Consider the following 19,856-nt stretch of genomic DNA (forward strand, 5'->3'; position numbering starts at 1 on the left):
TATTATTCAAAAAGTATAAGTCGTAGATACTTGAAAATTTTACCAGTTATTAAGATTCGCGTTTTCTTTACGTGATTTAATTTTCAAAATATTTTTTAATATAAGCTGGTTTTTTTAAACCACCTTTTTTACCAACCACTAGAAATTATATCCTAGGCTGACAAATCATCTTCGTTCAGAATCGTTTTTCGTATACAATGATAACTATCATTGGATTCAAATTTAACACTCCTATAATATATAATAATGATCCATACGGCACCTAATGTACAGCAGAGCGGTACTCACTTGCCCACTTTTTTTTATTTTTAATGAAAAAGTACTTTTATACAAGTATTATTTTTTACATCCACTTGTCACGTTTACAAGTAAAAATTCACATGGTATATTTACTGAGATATTAAAAAACTAGGAAATGGATTGTTTCGAATGCGGCTCTAATAATGTTTTTTGAAATCTATATTGGCTATATTTTATTTCATCACATTATGGGTTCATAGAATAACTTACATTAATTATTATCTATCGACCAGTTACCATACAATATATAAAGTAAGCTATATCACCGTGATTTTTAATTCCATCGTGTCTATACCCATATACTACTAAATAATAATATTATACAAACATCTTTGAGAGTAAAGAGTGATTCAAATTTAAAATATTTACATAAATTTGATAGGTACCTTTCTTAAGAAATACGAAAACAAGTATATGATTTTAAGAGAATTTAAGCCGAAAAAATACTACTTACGAAATATAACAATAATGTTTGATTTCTAAAATATGATAATATTTAAAAAAAAAAAATCATATTTGGAGGCCAATAACAAATTCAAATGCTAAGAAAAGTACAAATTCTTACTCCGGATATTGTTCGTACTATCCTCGAATTATTAAAAATTAGTTTTAATTGTTTTAAATAATTCTGAAATAGTCTCTGTGACCTAACCTAACCCTGATTGTAGACTTGGCTTCATGGAAGTAAACCAGTATACGCATTCCGTTGGTAAAATGTTACAACTAATACACCTCACTTTATTTAAGAAGGGTTTATACTCTGTAGTGATTGTTATACATTATCCCGATTTAATCAGGATTTTTGTGGTTTTAGCCTAGATTTCGAACTGTTTGTTTTACTAAAGCTTATAAGGAAGTATACTTCTACTACTACTACATATTTTTATTGATCAGTATGACCTACCCAACCGGAAATCATGTACACACAAAAAGTCCATTCAAATTGTTGGGATCCCTTTTATTTGTTTTCAAGTTAACGTTCGTTAACGTTTTTGTTGATATTTTTTATACACGCGAATCGGGTTATATCGGGCCATTCTGTTTAAAATGTTAAATAAAATTACTATTTGATGTAGGTTGTACGTACGTATGTATATAATATAATATGTGCTTTGTAATCATCATGATTAATTCATTACACTTAACCCAACCCATACACATTTCTCCAATATTACGTGCTATCTGCAATCATGTATAGTGTATATTCAAATAGTATTGTTATTTATTTTTTGTATAACTATATAATATCACAATAAAAACTCTTCGAAAACTACAACGTGTAAAAATAATATTAGATCTTTAAACACTATAAAGATGTGATATCATGAATAAATGATAAGTATATTGAATTTAAATAAACTAATTTTGTTTCAATAATTTATTTACTTGGCGATGCATTATTTAGAACAGTATAAAAAGATTAATATTACAATTTTTTAAATAATAATAAGTTATATTTTAATAGTCCATCGCCTTTAATTATTTTGTTCATCACACTTTGTTTTTTAAAGAAATAATTTCTCGCCGAGTAAATAAATTATTGAAACAAAATTAGTTTACTTATTAAGTTCAATATACTTTGTATTTATTCATTATATCATATCTTTATAGTGCTTAAAGATCTAATATATTTTTTTAACTTAGCCATTTTTACACGTACTTTACGAAGGGTTTTTGTTGTGATATCACTTATTTTTATCTATCTATTTATCCATGGCAACGGCGACGCTAGAAACAGCTGCCGTGATTCTGAATTTAATAAAAATTTCCATGAAAAAATTCGCATTTTTCATTTATAACTGAATTTCTAAAAGTACGATTTTGATGATTTTTACAAAAGCACGCGATACACAATATTTCTGATATTTTAAAGTTTACCAAGAGTTAATTGATAAAGTAGAAAATTAATTATGTCGTATAAAAAATTTATCTGTATTTTACACAGTTTAAATAGACAACTCCTGCTTCGATATACTATACACTAGGGGCGGCCAAGCAGTCGATCGTGGACAATTTTAAAGTCGATCATGTAAGAATTTATTTTTAGGGCCACGCGTTCTATATGTTTCTTAATAATTATAATTATTCAATGATAAAAAAAAATTTTCTATAGAAGTCGATCCTCAAAAGTGAAGTATTTTTTTAGTAGATCGTGACCAAAAAAAGTTTGGCCACCCGTGCTATACTACACACACCGTTGTGCAGTTATTATTTTGTTTTTTTTTTACTTAGCTCGCGCCACAACCGTGGTGCTGGATATTATATTTAATATTTAAAAATATCTAAATTCATGTATACAATAAACGCTTTCAGTTTTTAATTTTTTTTATAAACTATTATATATTTATTTTAGGATCATTTTTTAGGAAATATTATTTCTGTTTATTTAGATTTAGTTAAGACAATTGATACTATTGAACATATTATATTAAAACAAAATATTAAAAATGTTGGTATTAAAGGACCAGATTAAAAGTTATTATATGTTTATATCTATCAAATAGAAAACATCAAGATAAAATAAATAATTCCCAAAACACTTTTATAAAGTGGAGTCCATCAGGGGGGACTTTATTATATCTCACACACTCTTTACAAGTATTTACAAAAAAATCAAATTATTGATTTTAAAAATTTAAAGCATTTAATATAATATCCATATTTGTCAAGAAAATGGCGAGATGGTTAATGTTTTCCTTTGATTAAGTCATATCTAAAGATAAATAAATGTCCATCTATTGTACACATGAGCTTTATGGAATAAAAAAAATAGATAGTAGATACGTTATGAAGTAGTCTATAAGTCATTATAATCCATTTGGAGTTTTAATGACATGCATACTGCACATTATTGTAATAGAACTATGAACTATCAAGTTTGGAAAAAACGCAATAAGCAGTGAACTACGATTATTACGAAAATATTGCGTTTTATTAACATATTATACGAAATACATGATTTATGTACAAGTCTACGCCTCTTTAGAGGTTCCATAGACTAATTAGTAATTAACCAAATGGATTAAATACAATATTAATTAATATGACATAATTATGCATTTTAATTTTGAGATATTATCTTGAGGAAGTGCGTATTCACTTCTCATTCCAGTTTTAATAATAACATTTCTATCGTAACGTCGGGAAAAAATTCAAACAATACACGCCCCCTCCGTATAATTTTGGAACCACTCTGGAAAGATGGGAAAAATAATGTATAGTGCGTACTGTGTACACAGTATACGAACATAAATAAATATAATATAAGGGTTGAAATACGCAGCTGGTCGACTAAACACTGCTGAAAGTTTTGATGGGATTTGAGCTTTATTATTTTTAGACACATGGTGCCTTAAAGCAATGCCTCGAGACGGACATAGTTGGACCTGTATGTATAGTGTATACATGGGTATAAGTTTTAATCAAATATACATACAGCTACTTATACATGTAGGTATGTCTACTACCGCAGATACTTCAAAATAGAACACAGTTGTAGGTACTTAAAAAAATAAACAAAAAAATATGAATATTAATCGCACTAATAGGCTGCAGCATCAAGAAGAAAATTATATTTATGTATACCTATTAATTTATAATATCATTTTTTTTTCTTTTTTTGTGACTAAAATTAATCCATAACTTGATAATTGTGATTGTCTTTTGAATAATATTTATCATAAAAATAATATTTCATTTTATTTTATTTAAAAAGTCACTAAGTTCTCTTTGATAATTATTTTTGCTGGTGACTTTTGCTTAGTCGATTAAAATATTATATTCTTACATTCTTACGTTATATATAATTCTTAATGTTACGTTAAAGTAGGCAGTAGATATTAGAATTATCTTTTACATTTTGAACTAAGTGACTAATGTATTAATTTTACAACGATGAGTGTTTTTCTTTGTGTGTGTGTGTAGTGTGTACAGCATAACTTGTCGAAAAAATGCTTCTATTTAAAACTTCAGAGGTAGTTTCCAACGGCTAAATGAATATAATTAGTTAATTATAGAAGTCAAAAGTAAGAATTTTCCAGTAGTTTTCAAAAAAATCAATTTTATATATTGTTGTAACTCAAAAACGAATCACTGTAAATACTTGAAATTCTCATCAAATGTTTATATTAGTGTTATCTATATACACTATACAGTTAAAACTTTCAAAATATTTTTACTTTTTTAAATTATTCATGAATAGATGAAATTTTTGATTTATCTAAGAATTTTTATTTAAAATTTCGATAAATAATGTTGGGTGCTAAAAAAACTGCAAATCAAAATATTAACTGCCATAATGAGTTATGTATAGTAGATATTAAATAGGTACTTATAATATTTAATTCACGATTTGTTTAATGTTTAGGATTTCAACACAGATCATATCAATACTATTTAAGTATCATTATAAAAATATTACTGTAATTATAATTAGAATTAAACACTAGTTCGATACTGTTCTTAAATTTACATTAAAAAAAGTTAAACAAATATCGTTAGTTATTGTTTTTTAAATAACAATTATTGCATCATTATTTAAACTCAAATATGAAACATTTGAATAATAAATAAACAAACAAATTAAGTGAACTTTCACTAAAATTGCAAAGTGTAAAACTTAGACACATCTCGACAACAGTACACTTAGGCATAACTCTGAATAGAACTTTGAATTTTAGAGGAAACTACCACAAAATGAAAACAAAAGTTAGCTCTCGCAATAACACACAAAATCGATAGGAAATAGCTGAGCGTGAATCCGGATGTTCTTCAACGGATATCAACTGCGTGTTATATACGCGTTACCATTGTGAAATGGATCATGCCATCTTGCTATATTATGATTGATATCACTAGGGCTAGGGACTTCATTCCCTAAAAAACCTTAAAATATGTATGCATTTATGCATTTAAAAATTACCAAATATGCTATTAAAATATGCACTTAAAAAAAAAATAACAGTATTTAATAAAAACCTTTTTATTTTAATATGTAGACATAATTAATAAAATTTTAATTTAAAGTAAAAAAACTTGTCATAATAAATAATTGATATTCTTCTAATACCCAAGTTCTAGTCTAAAATAAAAAAAAACTTTTTAAAAAACATTTTTAAATTGAATATATTTTTATATTATTAAATAATTATTATAATATATTTAATATTGTTTGTATAAAACATTTATTTAATTATAAAACTACCATTTTCATATTAAAAATGCTCAAATATGGACTTATAATTAAAAAATGCCACCCCGGGACATGGCAGAAACCTGTGGGTGCCCCATTAGAAATTCTGCCAAATAGGTGTCCGAACTAGGCCTTCGAGCCTACTTCCGGACTTAATACGCCATACGAAATAATAAAAACCACGAAACAAATTTCTATATTACTTAGCTATGTTTTGAATGATTATTGAAAAACATGGAAACTCCTAGAAGTCCCTAGCCCTAGATATCACATTATACAAGTATAATTCAAACTTGTACCCTAATGTGCATAAGTACTGGCACTCTTTGGTAAGTACCAAAGTCCAAAATATATGAAAATAATGTAAATACAAAACGTCTAGGTTTGTACGTTGTTACCTGTGTAGCCTATTACATAAAAAAAAAATTCTTGGGTAAAAAAACTGAAGTACTCACTTTTGCTTTGTATGAATACTCAAGTCCTTGCATAATTCCCCCGACTCTCTGGAGATACTGCAGTGTGTTTTTTAACGATCCACCGGAACAACCGAGATTTCCGTATGCGATTGAACAGTCGATGATTTGTTGAGAACTAAATGTGTCCCAATAACACAAGAAAAGTCAATTTTTGTACTTTTGGATTTCGTTTCTTTTGATTCTTATTCATTTATTTTTATACTCGCCTTAACGTGTGCAACTTTCCCGTAGCTTTAAACAGCTGTCCTTCGAGCATGGAAGCTATGCTGAAAGCATAGCACGCACCGCAATCCAGTTGATTCCATCCAGGCGTGTTGAACCCCCTTTCCCGCCAGTCAACCTATCGACCGAGAAAAGGTCTTTAGTGGTTTTACGGACACAGTTGTCCGTATAAGTAGCCCGTGAGGAAAATGTAAAATGTACATAAAAATATAGATATAATTCATATTTCATAACAGTATTAAATACCTACAAAAATGTTGTTATAATATTAACAAAAAAAAAAAAAAAAAATCACATCTATTTCTATATTTAATTTGTCAACAAACATTTTCATTACCTTATGAAATACTTTATGCTAGCTCAATTAAAGTAAATTCACGTTTTAACACATGAAAAAAAAAATCAAAATTAAGTACTGCAAAAATAAAATTTGAATTTGTAAAAACTTAATTTCTCAATTTCTCCATTATACTTAGGTTCATTTGTCAGGCTAGAAACCATTTCGAACGTTTTCTCTAAACTCTAATTAAAATTTAATTAATTAATTATGTTTACGTACCTCTTCTGGAATTGGTCTGGTATGATGTGACGGATCAGTATGTATATCTGTGCTCTTGATTAATTTTCTTGACGAAAGACTAGTAAAATGTTTATTGTACAGATATAAAGGCTGTAAAATATACAAAATTATCATTAACTGGAAAAATAAAACTTTTTAAAAGTACTTAATTAATATATCATTTGAAGATTTATTTACATTTAAAAGATCAATAAGTTTTATTTCTTTGAATAGAACCCATCTTTCTATCTTTTTAAATAGATGTTAAATAAATATAACTATCCGATGGGATAAGTATTTAGTCCTAACTTCTAAGGTATTACAAAAACATTTTTTTTTTTTTTAAGTATAAAGTATAAATGTGGGCAAGTAGATAATTGCTAAACTATATAAGGAGTCGAGTGAATAATAGTAGGTCACTGCAATTTATATATTACTTGTATTCAATGATAAATCATTGTGTACGAAAAACGATTCTGAGCGGTAGAGCGGAAATGGCAGTGTATATTACTAGGTAATGTGTATTAGTAATACAGCTAAAATTTTAGTACTTTTTTCTGCTTTTCCTTAACCAATTATACTTCCAATAAAATAAAATATAAAAATACTGTTTTTTATCTCTCCGTGTTAGTAGTGAGTTCAACAAATTTCGAGTTGAATAAAATTAAACAATAAACTTGTATTACAACTGTCAATATGAAATTTTTATTTCGATAAAGTTTTGTATAATTTATTCGTTGTCAATAACATTGAAAATTCGATTTACATCAGTCATTAAGCTTAAAAAATATTATTACAACCAATTTGCATGTGAATTAAAATCAAAATATGATAAATGTGTTGTGACTTTCATTGTTTCTTTATAACTATTTATAACTAGTCATAAAGATAGAATATAAAATACCTATAAAGTTTATCAATTATCAGTCACCATAATTAATATAAGAATACCTAGGTAAACAAACATCACATTATACTGTTTATTGTTTGATTCGCATACCGTGGACACTTTGTACTGTAAAAAAAAACCAGAAAATATATTCTACAAGATGAGATATGATTAAATTATTTAAAATTTTATTATTTTATAAGTAAATACACAAATATGTTACCTACACTATAAAAGATCCCAATGTAAGTTTATTTATGCCATAATTTTTATCATGTATAATATATGTATGATATACACACACTTATTTTAAACACCTGCATTTGAAAATCGACTTTTTAAATACCCAAATTAAGTACTTGTTTATAGTAAGTAATTATTCTGTTTCATTTCCATATCCTTTGAAGGATCTGTCACATAAAACGAATTATGTACTTGAAATGTATTATCCTAGAACAGTTGTTCGCTAAAGCTTTTTGTTTAGTCTTAGGATCTAGAGCACACAAAAAATAATGCACTTTATATTGAAATATGGGGTCTTATCATCAGCAATATGAATAACGCAAGTATATCGATGTTGTATAGCAGGGGTCTCCAACCTACGGCCCGCCAAGCTTTTTGCACCGGCCCGCCAAGCTAATTAATGTTTTGATTGTTTTGAAAATATATAAAACAAATTTTGAATTATAAAATAAAAAATTATATAAATAAACATACATTTTTTAAATAAATCTTATCTATTCTTATTTATTTCTCAATTTCATAACCTATCTATTCCTAGATAGACAACAATTTTTTTGCTTTTTTTAGACAACACATTTCTAAAAATTTTGGCTCGCGATGCCAAAGCGTATACCAAATTTGGCCCACCGTAAAAAAAGGTTGGAGACCCCTGTTGTACAGTATAATATATAGTAGGTAACTTGAGATACCGTTGAATGAAAAATGTCAGAAATTTTTTTATCCGATGAAAAAAGACTGTATACTATAGTCTTATATAAAAATGTTTTAGTTCATTCTTGCATATACGCTTTGTGAATTCATAAATAACTGCAAATACCATACTGACAATCCCTATAGTGTGGTATATAATTTTTAAACTTTGATATAACTTTTTAGTCGTTATCAACAGACCCTCGGGATATGCTAGCTTTTTTGTAACATTTTGTGATAACCTGCAACTACTATATTATACATTATAAAAGAATAAAATGTATGCATTAGATACCTGTATAAATTTGGTAACAACGAAGATATCTAATAATAAAATTAGGTACTGTCGATATTGAATATTGATGATAAATATATATTATATAATTTATATTCTTGTTAAGAATACAACATGTGTGTAAAATATGCTTTTTGCTGGTTTAAGGCAAATAAAGCCAACTATTCATTAAGTGAAAAAAATTAATTACTTGAATTTTTGTATTGTACTAGTTTACGTATTTTATTTATTGTAGGTGTCTTGAGACCATTATTTTAAAAGTAATTTAAACTTGGTTGTGCCATCCACTGAACGAAAATAAATTAGAAACTTTATGCTTATGATTTCTAAAAAAAAACCTCATTAATACAAATTCTGACAAAGTTATAGTTTATACAAACAATTGAGAATTAAAAGTAAATAATTTCATAACTATTATGTGTCAGATATTTTAAAAGAAAACTTTTTTTTGTTTTAAATTCTGTTATTCGCGATATAAACATATATATATATTTTTAAATACATGTTATATAAATATTGTTTCACCATATTTATGTCTATGTTATCTTTTATTATTGATTCAATATAATGGAAAAAACTTACGAGATAAGTTGATTTTCTAAAATAGAGAATGTTGATTACGTGTATAAATTATACAAGGTATTTTTTTTATTTTTTTTTTATTTCATTTAAATATTAGGTACCTATACAGCTTCAACTCATTTCCAAGTGAGTACCCTAGGTCAGAGAAACGTCTCGGTTTTTTGAACAGATAGTGATAGTTTCTAGTCCTGAGTTTTATAAATTATTAGTTATGTTTTATAAATTTGGTAATAGTGATTGGTAAATGATAACAAATAATAAGTCTGTGATATTAATATCTTTGACTTGATAGCCTCGCCCGTTAAGAGGGCTAATTTTTAAAGTACTAACATTATTGAAATTTTAGATTTTAAGCGTGTATAGCCGTCTGTGATCAGTAGATAGCGGATAATAGATATGCGTTGATAGATCACCGAATAATCAGGTAAGTCGTATGAATACAAGTATAAAAGTGTAGGCAGAGCGTATTGTCAGGAACGTTTTTAATTTTAATTTTTTTTTTTGTGAAAATAAAAACACGATAATATTTTATTTCGAAAGGGGAGGAGAGAGCTTTTGCTTTAATTTAGTGCTTACCTACATAATTTATAATTTGTTATAATTAGAATGAATTAGAATGCGGTTGGTCAAAAAATTTATTATTGTTATACTGTGATAGTTTGTTTTAATTTCAATATAATGTTACATGCTTGACTAATGTTTTTAGGGTTAGATGTAAACAAAATAATAAAATAAATTAAAAATAATTGTAGTTCAATTTCTAATAGTGTATGTGTTGGAGCGTGTATTGCATAAATTTATTGTTTTCTTGATACCTACATGAATACATTATGAGAATAAAAAGGTGGGGAAGTGGATATCGCTTTGCTATACAAAACCCGTTGAGTAAGTCACTGTAATGAATGTGTTAATTTTGAATTCAATGATTTATCATTATGTATAAAAAAATTATTCTGAACAAAGGTGATCTATAATCAGCATTATCAACTATTATGTATTTTAATATTGTTATAATGTTAAGTAATTTATTTCACTATTAATTTAATTTCTAACTAGTTAACTCTGTATTACATTTTCAAGCTGTAACTATGAAAATAACCATTTCATAGCAATTCCACTACAAAATAATTTGTGCGTTTGTATTATTAGAAAATATTTCTATACATTTATTAGAACAACTCAACAACACACGTAGAATCTTATATTATATTATTAAGCTTTTTGACTAAATGAAAATTTTTTAATCATTAATCATAAAAATAAAGAAAAATATTTATAAATAAATATAAATACGTTGAAAATTTACCATATCTAAAAAATGGTATTATAAACTTGGTACCTAAAAATTCCCAATTTCTTTAAAAACTGGTTTAACATAAAAATTCCAATTTTTCTTTAATTTTTTTTGTTTATTTTGAAAGTACTGGAAATTTTTAATTTTTAACTACAATTAATATATAAAACATCTCTTACAGTTAAAAATTGAAGCAATTATTTTACTATACTTATTGTATAAAAGTACAATACATTAAAAAAAAAATCACATCATTGTATAATCAATAATTTTATTGTTATGCTCAGAATGTAAAAAAAATACTTTAGGATTTATTTTAAACTACAGAAGTAATGTTTAAATCATTTAATATTGCGCGGAACACAGTAAAACTCCTTGCATCCTCCTTGTTTTGCTTATGAATACTAGTAAAATACTATTACTACATCTTTATACCATAATATTGGTGTATTAGTTATATCAAAAATAAAAATAGTTTTTTTTTCATTTTGTTCTCAGAAACCTGGAGGAGTAAGATTTTAAATTCTACCAACAAATTCAAAAATAAATCCATTGATATTTTTTACTAATATGGAAACAAATTTACTTTATTGTAACTCTTTTTTTAAGGTGACAATTTATAAATACTTTTTTTGTATTGTTGTTTGTTTACTAAAATTATTTGTACATAAATATAATAATAACATTATAACATTATTTGGCTTTTTTAAATTTATTATTAGCAATCTGGCTACCTATCTTTATACATCTGAATAATTAGCTTAATTGATAAAATAAGTAAATATTAATTTAAAAATAATATAGTTGATAGGTCTTCCAATGATGGGTTTTCATTACAAAAAATATTAGTAATATTACCTAAATGTATAATTAATTATGATCTACACTTTTTTTATTATAAATACGTCAGTCATATATCTACCACTAGTGTAATTTTAACTTTGTTGGAATTTTCTGGAATATTTTTGAATGCGAATTGGGTGATTGAAATGGTTAGTTAGTTGGTTATTGAAGTGTTTATAATGGAGCTGTAAAAGTATAGTGACAGTGGATATTTTCAATGAACACCGAGTGAAGAGTATTAAACTATTATTGGGAATATAGAATAAGTCTAATAGATAATGCAGAGGACCCCTGGGTCAATTGGTCAAACCTTATGGGTAACTGCAATTATTTTTACAGTTATATTATTATCAAAAGCATCTATACATAATAAACGAAGAAATATACGAATTGCAATATAGGTTATCTGACTCGATGCAGTATATTTATTTTTTATTTAGACATTAGAAAAAGAGTATCTACATGTTTTATGTACTTAATAATACTTTGGTTAACATGCTGCTTCTGTCGTCTTCCGTGATTGAATTTTGTTTAGGTATTACATTAATAATGTGTTTAAGTAAAAAATTTTCTTTGGTAACCAATAGGCAATAACGGTACTTTTAAAAAAAAAAACGAGTCATATTGAAAAAGTTTTTATACAGCCGACCCGCCTTTACCTGGCACGTATATAGTTAAATTTATATAGTTTATATTTTATTGTGGAAACTTTACCTCGGAAATACGGCAGAAAGTTATAGTGTCTGTGAAAAGTCAAATAGTAAAATTGTAATTTTTGTTATCTTTATACATAAAAGTGAGTAAATAATCATTTTTAAAGGCCGTGGTAGTTTATACAGCACTCGTGTGCCCAGCCCTGCTTAATGGGCGGCTGGTAAATTAAGAAAAAAATTACGCCGTAAATAAATAAATACAAATGTTTAATGTTCATTAATATTTATTAGATATTAAAAGGAATAATGTAGTTTATTTATGTTTCAGTCTGTGATAGATGTAAAAAAACGCCTCTGCCCTGAATTTATTTTATTAAAATATTGTTTAGTATAAAATGATTTTATTTAATAGTCATTATTCATTTTTTTGTATATGTTGTTGAAATTTAAACAAATAACAAAAAAATTAAGAAATTCTAATATTTATACCTACGTATGTTAACTATTGCCTTGTAGTCATAGTTTTTTTTTCTCTAGAAAATTAGAATAGAATTTATAATTTAAAATAATAATGTAAATTAATTATGTATCATACACTTTAGTTGACTTTTTAGCTTATTTTGAGCGTTAAATATACAAAATTCACTAAATTAAGAACACAAGTATACAAAGTAAGCACGGTCTCCTTTACAAGCAACTCATAACAATATAGGTGTATTTATAATTTAATGCTCAATAAAATTATAAACTTTAAAAATTAATTTTTTAAGGAATAAACTTATAATGATTATATGCAAGTGTAGTATGTATATACGAGTGTGTGACATATTTAATTCAAAATATGATTTACCGGCATAAATGAAAAATTTGTCACGATTTTGTAGGTATTAATGAATACCATTTATCTACCCAGACTTTTATATAAGTTTCAACCCGTCACATGTATTATAGTAAGTTTATACAGTAATGTAATAAATGTGTAGTGGAGAGTGAATGTATATCGTCGAGATGGGATTTTATAAGTGAATAACATTTTCCCAGAGTTAGGAATAAATTTCACCCTTCGAATACAGTAAGCCCGCGTACAATACGCCAGGTTTTTAAGAAATATCGACACACATATTCTACATCCACCAACTTACCTAAAAATCTAAACGTCATTTTCTTCACGCTACAATAGATACTTTAACCAAAAATTTTAGTTTACCTATATAATTATATACATTTCTCTACATTTTTTTATGAGAATTCTTCTTCTTTCTGTCAGTGTTTTAATACTATAGATTTAAAGGTACCTATATTTAGATTAAATTGTAAACAAGGAGCTATATAACCAAATGTAAACTCCTACACGAAAATGTAATTGAAATTGTTATGAAAATATTTATAAAATATATGAAATTTTAATGTAGATACTAATAATTACTTATTTACTAATGATAATTATTATTTGTTAAAGTACTTATAAGTAACCATAACAAAATTACAAATTAAACTAATAAAACATCTTGTTGGTTAATAGTTACTCCATTGGTACATAAACATTTATTAGAGAAAGAATTGCTAAAAACAAATTAATTAACTGTAATTTAATCTTTGTGGTTTTAAATTTAATTTTAATATATCTGACTAAAATCCCATGGGAATTTGTCGAGTTACAACAGAATTCCATACACAACACAACCTCGAAATCACTACTTTAATGTACTAACCTTACATTTTCATTATCCACAACTGAGTAAAAACTTTTAACATTTAACTTTAAAGTAACGTGAAATATTACAACGTTACTCATAACCAATTTATACATATTAATCATTTTTTAAGTAGAAAGTTGTTTTAAACATCAAAAACTAATTTTTGTAAAAGTTTGAATTCTGTTACATTTAATTATATAAAAAATAATTAAAAATCAAAAACCTGTTTAGTTTAACGAAATAACTTAGTAAATAGTTTTTTTTTCCATTTAATCATTGTAATGGTGATTATTATTTATTTTATTTTTTTAATAAATTAGGGTCAATATCCTTCCTCATTAGTTAAAACAATTTTAGATTATACATCTATATTTCGTATACATGTTACAGTAAATTATTATGTTACACATCAAAATAACGTTATTTTCTAATAAATAACAATAGTTACCTAACAAACTAGTAATTATCGTGGTTTATTAATTTTTGGATTTGATTATCAATTATTTCTTAATTGTTAACATGTTAAAATATTCATAAAGTTATATTTAAATTATATTATTAATACAATTCAATATGGTTGAACTGATATGAAAAACAAATTTAACAATATTATATCTGATATAATTATAAAAAACCGTAATGATAATAACGCATTACTAACCATAGATGAATAAAATATTCGTATTGAACAATTAAAACATTCTAAATTTGTGTTGAAAACACCAGGAAAAAGAGTCAATGAAATACTATCGAATGGTACGTAAACATGATATTTTAACAATAAATAATAAAGAGCGTCTTATTAAACCTGTAACTAGCGTTATACTATACTATACACCACGAGTGCCCAGCGAGAAGAGACTCACGAGCCACCAAATGTATTAATAAATATAGAAGAGCCAAAATGTAATTAAAAGTCATATATATATATAATATATATAATACATAAATTCATGTAAAAAAATATTTTCGTAAAAATGAGATAAGATGCGAGCCGCAAAAGTCTATGTGGCGAGCCGCATGCGGCTCGCGAGACGCGGTTTGGCCACCTCTGCTATTTACTGTATTTCGTTACGATTGACGAATTGTTCAATATTTTACATTCAACTCATTATTCATGGTGGAAGATGTATAAAATGGATTCTGAATTAAAATCAAAATATTGCAATATCACGAACGAAACTATTAGGACATATTTAAATCTATGTACAAATTGTCAACAAAACTTATAAAATCCTAGAAGAGGATTAGTTTCATAACATATTTATTTTTCAACTTTCAATTCAAGACCACAAACAAATTTAATTAATATTCAATCCCAAAATATAAATGGATTCCGCTGTATTTTAAATTATCAAAACTACCTATCTTACAATTTACAATTATAAAAAATATCCCTACCAAATACAATATACCTACTTATATGGTGTTTTAAAGGATTCTATTGAAGCGGTTGTATAACCCATATCAGAAGAGTGTATCGGAGGACACTAGTATGGATTTGTAGAGGTAAATCAACACTTGAACAGCAGTCAATAATTGTACGAATTATTGAAAAGAGTTATTAATTTCGACAAAATATGTATTTTGTTGTTTTCAATAAAGCCTAGGACAGAATACATCGGAAAAGCTTGTATAGTATTATAACATTTGAATTTCAGTTTCCAGCAAAACTAATATCGCTAACAAAAATGTGTGTATTATTACATAGTTAAGACTATATCCAACAGTTTAAATAATGATGTAAAGAGTCTGATAAAAATTTCATGTAAAATTCATTCTAATAAAATCAATGATATAATTAATAAAAATCATATAAAAATACAATTAATAAAATAGGTACGTAGTTCATGGCCTTGAGTAGAATGTGTATATCAATCAAACTATAAAAACCAATATCTGTAAATAAAAATGTTCAAGGAAACTTTGGTATTAATATTAATAACATAATTTAATCAACACTGCTATATACCTAGAAAATTAAGTCAGCTTTTCAATAAGTTATATTAATCTTGGAACTCTATATACCAGATACGAGCTTAGCTCAGTCGGAATACATAGGTATCAGTTATTATTATTATAGTTGCATTAAAATTGAATTATGCTAAAATAATTAAAAACTAAATTATTATATCGATTTTCCTAATTTTCAATAATATTATGGTTAAGTTATACATTATACAACACTTCCCAAGACAGATTAATTTGTCAAATCACTAGTTTAACGTAATTAGTTTACCATAACTAACATGTTAATCATTAGCTTTAAATTAAATTCAAATTTTTTATGAACTGAACACCATATTTATGAATTTATGAATGTGTAAAAATCAATACAATTAGAAATAGTTATATTTGTTAGATTTTTCAAAAAGAAGTAAAAAACATCAAGATACATTTTGTTAATAGGAATATGATTTATTTTTATTATCAATTTAAATATTGACTGTAAAAAATTATATTTTATCTTAAGACCAATTGATTATTTTTAATTGTATATCAATATATCATTTTGCATATGTAATAACACGGCTTTATTTTTACATATTAACTGTCACGTATGCGCTTGCAATTATTGTAATTAAAAAAAAAAAAAAATGTTTGTAATTTGAACTAGAAACCGATCAATTATATTTATTATACCGGAGGAAATTCCTGTAAAAGGGAGTTCCTACTTAAAATAAAAGGCAATTTAAATTAATGATAGTTTTTTAATTGAGAGGCAATTCGTGTGCGCCCTTGACAGCGGCAGCAAAAATGTTTACAGAATTGTAAAGCTACAAGAAGATGAATACACTTATCTAGATTATATAGACTATATCTAAGTGAATAATTTAATTTAATTAATAATTAAATATATTTTAAATAATTTGTTGCAAGTTTCTTTTTAAATAATATATCAATACAATTTATAATGTTATGTATCAAATAATAATAAAATATAACAAACAAACTTCAAATACCTAGATATATAATAGGTGCTATATTATAACATTGTTCAATGTCATTTGTTCTATTGTTCATAATAAAAAAAATAGTCAAGAGTACAGACATTATTAATGATACATTTTTATATAAATTAACTATCAATTATCATGAACGATATACTGATAGATTCGATAGATCTTTATGAAATGTTATCATAGAACAATATGTTATTAGATTAACAACAAATATAATGCCAACATATTTTGTGTTGCTGTTACATTTATTCATAAATATATATTAAATTATATTTATGTACCTAAGTACTTAATGATATTATTAAGAACATTATCTGTGTTGGTGTGTTGGTTTCTTACGATTATTCCGTTATTCAAGTGAGTTATGAGCATTTTAAATTTACACTATAATATTATATACGCATAACTTTCTAAAAAAATGAACTTCGTAAAAAACCAACACACGAACACACATAATGTACTTACTAACTAGTTTTATAATAGGTCGATTTTTAAACTAACGGAGCTAAACGTAATCTGTAAATGTGCTATGTTACGCACTTGTAAGACAGAGACAACACATGCGGGTGTTAACTGCAGTTGGTATATGAATTTAGAAAGAGCTATTGGAAAATTATTGAACAATACATTTTTAACGAACGCTCAATTAATTTTAAACAAAATTTCCAATTAAGTTTTGGATATGTTTAAATGAATGCTGTTACAATATATGATCATTAAGTTCAGGTATATTAAGAGAAAAAAATGAAAAGTAAATGTACTATCTACCTATACCTTTCATAGATTTTGTGTAAACAAATTAAAATTAAATAATTGATGATTACGATCTTCTTGGGAATAAATTAACACTAAAGACTATATTTATAGCACAAATATTGTTCAACCAACAAATTGCTCGTGTACAATGATTTAAAAACATTACAATCATTTAAAGTTTAAATTTTAACAACATTTGTTCAAAATATCAAAATTATTATTTTAGATTCAGATTTGTTTACCATGTCGGCTAAATGATTCAAATCTAGTGTGTAATTGTGTTTTCCAGTTTTGGCCTCTTCGTTGTGTTTATTAATGTGATGGAAGTTCTCCTCCCACGCTGTACGATGGTGGTATTCATTATTTCTTATGTATGTTTTATTGTGTTCCACCTATAAAATATAAATTACGATTTATTAAATAAATATTATCTTTTAATTATTTAAACATAATAAATAATTAATTTAGAAGTTATAAAGTTATAAATTATAACCATCGGTAGAGGTATATAATTATTTTGTGGTAAATAATAATAGTACTCGTATAAATTCGATGAATGTCATAAATTAACCCTTCGTATATGTTGCGTTAGATATCAATATTGCATAAACTAGTTTTACATTATTTATAGTTTTTTTAAAATAAAGTTACAACGTAAGTGCATTGATGGCCAGATTTGGCACTAAAAAGCAAACAATTTTGATGGATGGGACATATACATCTATCTGGCGGTAAAATTTTTAGTTGAATATGGAAGAAAAATATCTTCTAAAAATATTTTTGAATGGCGTATAAAATAATTGCATTTTGAAATTGGAAAACTGAGTTAGTTGGAAGAGTATTGAATTTTTTTTTTACCTCCAAAGTACCTTTTAGATCTATTTAACTACTAAAAACTACCCCGAGTTGAAAGTCGAATTTTTAATTAATTAATTGAATACAAATCCTCAATAACCTAATATAAAATATTATATAATATACGATTAATATAATCGGTTTTCTTCGGATCTTTGAGATAGTGTTTATCGAAAGTTATAAAAAGCATAACCATTTAAGCCTTAATGTTTTATACGCATTATACCTCAAAATAGTAATTTTATTTATTTGGTATTTTAATCATTTTTTCAATTGTATGGTTCACATATGCAAAATAAAAACTTTTTGTTATTACAAATGTTTATGTTTTGAACTAATTTGGTTTTTATGAGCAACCGCTTAACATGAGAAAATAGGGCTGCTCCGGACGTGTCCACATTAAGCGGAATCCACTATATAAAATATAAATTCAGGTGTAAATTAAGTATTGAGTTACAGTGTCATTGATAAAAACATACATTATAATTACCAAAGTAATAGTTACATTTTATTAGCGGTATATCTAAATACTTTTATTAATATACCTATTAACAAACACGTTATAGTTAAATCGATCTTCGGTTTAACTGAAAACATCACTATGTTTATACATTTTAGTTGAATGTATGATAACAACATTCATAAGGAATAAAACAATTAAATTTAAATAATAAATTATTCATATTATAAGTTTTGTTTTTCTTTTTTCTTAACCAGACAAATAAAAAACAAATTATTAAACAAAAGAATCCAGGTATTCTATTGTTATAATAAGTTTTAAATAAACGCTATATCATCATAAGAGACCCAGTTTTTAAGCTCGGTCAGGCGATTTTACGCTGCGTTAAATTATGTCATTTATTGAATTTTGATGTTTTCGTTACTTAAAAAGTTTATGAAAATATTAAATACATTACGAATAGTTCGCATTCGACATACAATGTTTACCTATACTATTATAAGTATTATAAGTATCTAAATGATTGCATGATAAACAAATGTTTAAAAGATTTGGAAATATGTTATAGTACCTATTATATGTGTTTATGATAATTGGAATAATAAGACCATATCAATTGATTTTTTTTTTTTACTATTTTCAATTTAATCATATTAAAGAAAAATGGCTTATAGCTATTTGCATAAGTCATAAGATTAATATATAAAAAATTATTCAAAGTTTCTAAAACCTTATTTTCATTTTCGCACATATAACGTACATTTAATGTATACGAATAAGAATGTATAATTTATTAATTTATACATTATACAAAAAATTATTATTATAACAAACTATTCATTTAATTCCAAGTACTTTTATAGGAAGTGAATTTAAATAATATGTACC

At 25.6% G+C, this 19,856-nt stretch overlaps 1 protein-coding gene across 1 annotated transcript in view; it reads right to left on the reverse strand.

Moving 5' to 3' along the window:
* LOC114120322 (procathepsin L-like) overlaps positions 1 to 19,856 on the reverse strand; it is a 43,329-nt gene that overhangs the window by 21,435 nt on the left and 2,038 nt on the right. Inside the window, exons 3-6 of the mRNA XM_027982194.2 lie at positions 17,896 to 18,045; positions 6,749 to 6,859; positions 6,174 to 6,307; positions 5,947 to 6,082 (exon numbers count right to left, since the gene is read on the reverse strand). Of these exons, the coding sequence (XP_027837995.2) occupies positions 5,947 to 6,082; positions 6,174 to 6,307; positions 6,749 to 6,859; positions 17,896 to 18,045 (531 nt within the window). The remainder of the gene's footprint in view (positions 1 to 5,946; positions 6,083 to 6,173; positions 6,308 to 6,748; positions 6,860 to 17,895; positions 18,046 to 19,856) is intronic.

This window comes from Aphis gossypii, chromosome X (genome assembly GCF_020184175.1).
Source record: "Aphis gossypii isolate Hap1 chromosome X, ASM2018417v2, whole genome shotgun sequence".
In the NCBI taxonomy this organism is placed as follows: Eukaryota; Metazoa; Arthropoda; class Insecta; order Hemiptera; family Aphididae; genus Aphis; species Aphis gossypii.